The 7,844-nt window shown below is 43.3% G+C and overlaps 1 protein-coding gene across 13 annotated transcripts in view; it reads left to right on the forward strand.

Annotated features, from left to right (window-relative positions):
• Window positions 1-7,167, forward strand: part of LOC143339882 (uncharacterized) — a 109,393-nt gene extending 102,226 nt beyond the window's left edge. For 12 of the 13 annotated variants that reach the window (XM_076761415.1, XM_076761418.1, XM_076761408.1 and 9 more), the window contains 2 exons: window positions 1,776-1,968; window positions 2,274-2,354. In XM_076761415.1, coding sequence (XP_076617530.1) covers window positions 1,776-1,968; window positions 2,274-2,281 — 201 coding nt within the window. In that variant the 3' untranslated portion in view covers window positions 2,282-2,354. Of the gene's footprint in view, window positions 1-1,775; window positions 1,969-2,273; window positions 2,355-2,430 lie in introns of those variants that run through there. The other variant, XM_076761409.1, reaches the window with a different exon arrangement.
• The last annotated feature ends 677 nt before the right edge of the window (window positions 7,168-7,844 follow it).

The raw sequence follows: 7,844 nt of genomic DNA on the forward strand, positions 1-7,844 counted from the left end.
ACACTTTAAACAGGATTGAAGTAACATAATTTTGGGTCGGGTTATTGTCTGGGTGGTGAACTTAATGAAAGACATTTTGGTCAAACTGATCAGAAATGATGTCACCTGTCCCCTCAGCCTATGGCAGCCCATCTGTGTTTCACAATCAGTGCATGATCCCATCTGTCACTCACATTGTCATCTTCACACACTGTTGTGCACACCCAGTCATCATCCGCACCTTTCAACCAAGCCACGTGAAGAAGAATCATGAGGGCAGCTAAGAATAGCATTCCCATAAAAATAACCTGTCTGAGAGCCTTTTTCTTTTTGACAAGTGCTAACTGAAGCGTATTTTTAAAAATGAGCTTTGAAACGTGCTCTTTATACCCAAAACAGAGCGCACCGTGCACGCAGTGCGTCATGTTTTATTCTAGAACTGCATTGGCTTGAAGAAACTCAACACCCCTCAGCCTGTCCTGTGTCACTGTCCAGGGTCTGCTGGGTGTCCGTATATGTTTAGCAGGGGTGCTTTATTTTTTCTGCTTTGCAATAGATAAGGCTGGTAGTGTTCTATATTTAGATTTTATATATTTCTGTATTTTTCTTACTGTCAACAGATTCCATGAAAAGACCCAACCAACAATACGAACAAGTATTGTGTGTGTTGTGTGTGTGTCTAAAGCCTGATATGTCAGTGAGTCACACTGCTGCACTGGGCCACATGTTCCTTTATGAACACACACACACACACACACACACACACACACACACACACACTGTAGTTTATTGTAACTCTGCCGCACATGCACAGCCCTGCTGCCCTAAATACTCACTAGAGCACCAAATGTGGATTAATTCACTGCTGAGCAAATATTCTGCTTCTTCATGTCTGAGTAAGCTTTGCTAAAAACGACAGCGAGCAGCTGTTTTATGAAATTACTGAGAGGTTTTTGAAAATGAAGATATTTATTTCCCATTTTTGAACAGGCTAAACCCATCGGTTCCTTCCTTCAACAGGAATCAATGGGTGCCACAGTCACGGTCGGGAAGTCAGATCGTCCCAGAGGACGAACTCTGTTGGTTGTTTTTTCCATGGGATTGTTGACATGAAGAAACGAAATAATGTCGCCAGCCCTGTCCTTAAAGTCTGCCTGGTGATCCTACTGGTTGAGACATGATTTTATAAAGTGAGAACAAGTGTTGAGACATATTTAGGGTGCTTCAGTCTACACAGCTGTTCCTCATTACCTGTGCAGGATTGGTCCTGCAGGTTGTTGAACTGTGATTGTGTAATTACCTGGTTTCTCCTGAGTTTTGCCATTTTTACATGTAATTCCTCCGAGGTAGAATAATAGCATTCAAGCATTTTTTCCGCATGTACATGTGAGATCATGCAGGAGGGTTTGTGGTTCAGGAAAAGCATCATTTCTACACATTCTGCATCTGCTTTTTTGATATGACGTGCTTGAACTTGCTTTCTATCACTGCATTCATTGGCCATGGTCAGTTGTTCTGTTTGAATGCTGTACACTCCAGTTATTATTTTTTTTTGGAATTCCATCTCCCTCCACCTTAGTCTGGCTCCAGGTCTTTTCATGTTTTTAATCAAGGCGTCTGCCTCGCCAGATTTTTGTAATCACAAACTGTCAATCTGGGTTATCTGCAAAAACTACGTACAGAACTATATTCTTTATCACAAAAGACAACAAATGTCTGGTAGTGATATGAGATTTGGAGCCAGGTTGTTCCATCCCCATCCCCACCGATTGACACGCCCTGCTATGTGTTTCTAGGCTGAGGGGGCCCAGGAGACAACAGAGGGGAATGGGACTCCCCTGAGTGGCACCGCAGCCCAGGCCCCAGGCTCCGAGCCAGGGCAGGCAGGGAGCCCTGCTGCCCAGGAGAATGGGCTGAAGGAGGGGGCTCCCTGTGATAGTGAGGGCCTCCGGGAGCCACAGGCTCTGGACTCACGCATCCCAGAGACAAGTAAGTTTGTGTGTGTGCCAGCCTCATCTGCTGTCAGTTCAGGGTTTGAGTCCCATGTAGCAAAAAGGAAGGAGGAGCCGTCCAGGAAGAGTGGTTTCCTGGTGCCAGGTCATCTGAAACATACTGTGGAGTAAATGACTAACAGTGTGGCAGTTTGTTCTCCTTAACGCAGATAAAAGTGTTCTTCATAACGTCTGTGTGACTGCACTCAGAGTACATTTGTATGTCTGCTGTATCCATCACCATGTTGTCTGCAGTCCAAAGCACCTGACCACACCGTCATCTTGTGACTTCTTATCTTGCAGGCATCTAATTCTATCCCTCTGCCCTCCTCATCTCAACTCCCCCACAACAACACCTCCTCCCCCTCCCCTCTTTCTCCTATCTGTATTTTTTTTTTTCTTTCTCCCTCGCCTCCTCCCCCTCTTCTCCGCCCCTTTCTCTCAAACCCCTCTGCTGCAGATTGAGTCTTTCAAGCTCAACTTCCGCGAGAATGCTCGCTCTCGCACGGACCACGGCGCCGACATCGTCACCTGGCCAGCCTCCCAGGACGACAACAGTCCCCACCCACACGGTTCCTTCTATTCTCTACACCAAAACCACCACCACCACCACCACCCGACTCCTCGCAGTGTCTCCCTCATTGAATCGTTGGCCTCGGCGGGCTGTGTCAGCTCCCCCTCTGCCCCCTCCTCGCTGCATCTTCAGGGGGAGGTCCAGGGGGACAGCAGCAGCCGCTTAAAGGGATCTTGACCTCTTTCTCCCCATCAAGCTCTGAAACCCCCTCTTATCTTAAATCTGTCATTGCAAATGTTTGAATCACACAATAGTTCTGCCATTCTAGTATCAGCTTCATGTTATCATGCCTCTTCTCTCACATCTGAGCTCATCATCACGCACCATCGCGTCATCGTAGCCCTCCCTACCCTCCTGTGTTTGGCTGAAGTGACTGTATAGACTAAGGTTGGGCCTCGGTGGGAATCTACGTGGAGGGAAGTGAGGGGACGCCAAAGCTTTCTCACATATTTGTTTGCGTCTTCTCCAAGCTGACTGACCTGGAATCATTGGGTTTTACTTGGATCCTCTGTACCCACTGTCACATCATCTCACCTCCACACACACTAACTAACAGCAGCGATATCTTCATGTGTCCACTGAGCAGCGTGGAAACCCTCTCGGACTCACCTGTAGCTTCTCTATTCCTTTTGACTTTAGGGGCTGTTCGTTCCCAATAACCACTCACTCTTTGCTTCAATAACATCGTAGTAATTCATCGTCCATCTCATGTGCTTCATCACTTCTTCTCTCTTCAGTGTCACTTATCATAAACAAGCTGACAAAACAGAAAAGCTAGACAACAAGTAGGCTGTTTAACTCTATTCTCTGTGTTTGTGATGATGTGTTTGAGTGACAAAGTTGTGTAAAAATGAGCTTTGGTGTTCTGTTCGGATCTTATTTTTGTCTTTCAAGTTTTCTTTCTTTCTTCCTAGTTTCTTAATTTTCAAACGTTTTATTTATTAATTGTACGTTTCTTCCTGTATAAGCAATACAATGGGTGGTCTTTTTTTTTCCGATAGCACTCAGAAAATCTTGGAAACACGCACAGGTTTTTTTTAAACCAAGGCACACAGTGAAGAGGGAGATGATATCCAGAGGGAGGAAGAAAGTGAGGGAAGAAGCTTTTTAGGTGTGTTTTACATTTATGGCAAAGTAGCAATGGAAGTTTTTTTTTTTGTGGAAATGCAAAAGAGGAAGTTTGCTAAAGTAGAGAAGTGGAGCATGCGGTCCAGAGGGAGATGAGGACGATGTCTAAACGCCGCAGATAGAAGCTGTGTGTCTCGTATGTGCCTCTTGTCCTTACCTGGAAACTACAGCAAACGAGGATGACGCAGGCTCACACCTAAAGCTGCTCAGAGGAAGAACATCACCGTCGATGAAACAGAAATAAAACGCTACGAGCAACCTGCTGTTGCCGTTTTAAGGAAATTCTGTCAATCAAGCTGTCCTGGTAGTTGTGTGTAGTCGTGGTTATTGTACCATTTCAGGTGATTCTATGAGGGTTTTGGTAGCATGTTGTTTGGCAGTTGATAAGAGCTTAAGCCGAGTACAAAAACATCTCTAATGTGTGTTGGGCACTTTTCTTGTTGGAGCATTGGCAGTGGAACATGGTGTGACTTTATCCTCTTGTAGCAATGTATTCAACTGTTGCCTCCAATTGCCTTTTTAAATGCATGGCCAGGCTATATAATATGATGCTCAGAGCTGAAAGTCTGTGTGCATTATGACTCAAAGTGTTGTGCTTTGGTACCATGTGTATATCTCTGGGGCAGTCCCAGCCAGTTGATGTGTTGTTAGTCAGATTTTTAGGGCTGATGGGCACGAAGAGCTGCTTTCTGATGGTTGTCGTTTCACCTCGTGATTTAATTTCCACTGCTTCAAACGAGGTGCAGGTTTGCACGCAGCGGCTCCGTGGCTCCTCGCCTGTTTACACATCCACCAGACGCAGAGCGACATTAGCATTCATTTGGAGTCGTGTTTGTGTCCAAATGTCTGGTATTTAAGCTGCAAAAGCCTCGACTATGTTCACCAGCTGGCTGTTAGCTGTGTCTGTCTGCAGTTTAGCGTCGGGCAGGAAGCCTGCTTTGGGTTTGTCAGGACTTTTTTGGCTGCCTCGTAAGGCTGGAAAACGGGATAATGAGAGCAGTAAGACTGAAGCAAGCAGCAAAGGCATGAGCTGTAAATGAATGAGCTGAGAGATGCTGAAACACTGCAGAGTCCAGTGACGATCCTCTGTAGGTTTTTTGCACTGCGAGTGACACCTTTCACCATTTATTGGTGCAGCTTTAACTTCGAGGAATATCAACATTTTTCTACAAATCCTTCTTTCCTTTAACAGAAGAGGCTAAACTTTTCAAACGCTAAATGCTCTCTAAACACAAGCAGCCGTACGACTTTCCCTAATTGAAACACAGATCTGAATCTGTTTAATCAAATAATAGGTAAAGATTATGAATCTGACTGCAGCTTTTGCTTTGACACTCTGTGCTATAGATACATTTCAGTTGATACCAGTGAAGTACCAAATTTCAATAACCAGCGCTTGTTATAACACCTTTAGTGAAACAGGATAAAAGGCTTGTTTTGGTTGGGTTTGTATACAATATCTTGATTCCAGTTCTTTCATTTGAGTAATGATTGGAAGTATAGAAAAGCAGGTTGGGATGGGGGTAAATGCCTTGGCAGAAATTGAGCAATTTTAGCAATTTTCTTCAGATTTTGTGTAATTTTATTTTTAAACTCAGTTTTAAAAACTCTTCTCCATTAACTGCCCCCGAGAGACAACGTCACGCTCTGAACACACTCCTGACTTTTTGATTCAAATTGTCACTTTAATAATGTAAAGTAGCTTCGACAGAACTAAACTGCACCTTAATGCTTTAATATATCAAAGAGGGCTCACGGTGATGGAGTGGTGGCATTCGATTACCAATTAAAATCCCCCTCTATGTACAAGTGACCTAATTATGAATGAGCTTTTTGAGTGGTGACATGGATGGAGCAATAAACTGAATGACAGTGCCTCATTCTTCGATGGCGAAACACAGTTCAGTTCAGATTCAGTCATAGTTGTTTTATATTGGAATCCCTTGAAATTGAATAGAAGTTTTTCTGAAAGTTTTTTGTTTTCTTTTTCAAAAATCGGCAATAACTCGTAGTTAACGGCTTCTGAAAGTGCAAATGTTGGAGGACTTTTTTGCCAGCTGAGGAGTGAGTGTTGCTGAAAGAGCAGCTGTCATAAACTGAATTGCTTTATTTGTGCCACGGCTGTCGCTGAGCTAAATTTGTCCTTGTGCCTGTCCACCACCGTGTTTTAGCTTTGCTTTTACCCCTAACTTTTTACTTACCACTACTTATGAGATTGCACATGGATGTATATAGATATTTTATTGCTGATGCACTCTTTATGGCCCTAAACAAGAGCAAAAGACAGTCCATCAACAGCACCAGGGGGGTTTAAAGGTTATTCAGAGCGGCTCTTATGTCCATGTACTTCTAATGGTCCTAAGGGGAGGAAGTGTTTTATCATGACTATTACTCTGATTATTAGTATGGCAAATTGAAAAAGTCTGCCTTTTTCATCAGAAGGGGGCCACTGAAGGGAAAGAATGTCTTTTGAGAAATATTGTACTAAAGACGCAACACTTTTGTATATGTATTTATCGTTGTGTTCCTTTCGCCTCGTGGTGGTTGTGCTCTCGTGGTTGAAGGGATTATACTTTTGATTGATTGATTGAACTGCGTCCAGGAGTTCCTCCGAGGATGCACGAGAAGATTTGAACCCAAAACAACGCATAGAAAGTCTTTAATATCTCAGTAAATCAGACGTTATTTAAAGTGCTTTCACAGCCGCTTATTTAGAAATCTTTAACGGGCACTACAGAGCTTAATTAATTTAAAACTTTTTTTTTAACAAATGTGTAGCACAAAATTGTGCTTCCATGCTATTAAATCATGCCCACAAGCCCAGTCTTAAGCGATGAGAATAAAGCTGTGAGCGGCTGGGGAGCGTCTCATGCAGGGTCCTGCAGTGAGCTCTGCAGGTTCATATGATATCAGAAGAAAGCTGAAAGGGACTGAAGCTCATGCACCTGCATGGCACGGTGGGCACTGGGAATTTCTTCTTTAAGCAGGCTCCAATTGTAGAGTACTGCAAATCAAAATGTATTGGCTGCTGCATATGGCACTCAAAAAGCAGCGACCTGCCCAGGAGAGACACACACACATATACACATACACACACACACCGAGACCCTAACACATTCTTGTCTGAGGTTAAGAAGACTAACTGTAATTGTCAGGCTGGTTTGTGTCATAAGTGCTCCTCGGTAAGTTACCGCAGGAGTACAGTATCGTAGAGCTTCATCTACTGCCACTGCACTCATACCAGACATGCAAGTTAACACTAGCTGAGAAACACCTCCTGTACCTGCAGAGCATGCTGAAAAACAACAATGGGATGTGTTACGTAGAATTACTATACAGAACCTCCTCATTGTTTTTTGTGGTTTTATTTTCTTTCTTTTTTTTCATTAATTTGAGGTTTATTTTCTGGTTTGGGAAAAAAAAGTGTTTATTGTGATTACTTGTTAATTAGTGATGTGATTGTTGAACATGAAATAAAATGGACTAAAACTCTCATTTGTGGTTAACGTCTTTCTGTTTCGGACAGTTCCTGGTATGTGGGCGACCGTTAGCTTATGCTGGCTAATGTTAGCTTATGCTGGTTAGCTTACGTTAGTGAACGTAAGCTAACGATACACACTGCCAGGTTAGCCGGTAGCTGTTCATATATTACACGTCACATTTTCACTGTTCTTTATATCACTAAAGTACAAGAAATCACATATCCTCTCCTTTTCTCAGCTGACAGATTTATTGTTCTCTCTAAGCCATGGCAGGCAGCTAGCATCCACACAGCCAGGACCCTGGAAGTGGGATACCTAAATGGACAGCAGCCATTGTTACTGTTATTAGTTGCGCCTGTGTTTTTTCTGCAATTTAAGTCAAAATATCTGCCGTAAAAACGTTTGTTGTCTTCCTGACTGGGTTGCCATTCTCTCAGCTCAGTATGTAATATGTTCGTGTTATGTTCTGGAAGTTCGCAATTTTCATTTCAGGGTAAGTGGTTATTATAAACCAAGATGTAAGAGTAAAGCTCGAACTGATGTCCAGTTAAATCCAGGAGCTGCTACAGCAGGAACAAAGGTGGACACTGACCTCTAGTGGGGCCTCAGGGTAGTGAAAGGCTTCAATTTCATTTAGTCATGAAATGTACGTGCAACATGGCAACAGATGAACAATATATCACAAGTTCA

This window comes from Chaetodon auriga, chromosome 21 (genome assembly GCF_051107435.1).
Source record: "Chaetodon auriga isolate fChaAug3 chromosome 21, fChaAug3.hap1, whole genome shotgun sequence".
Classification (NCBI taxonomy): Eukaryota; Metazoa; Chordata; class Actinopteri; order Chaetodontiformes; family Chaetodontidae; genus Chaetodon; species Chaetodon auriga.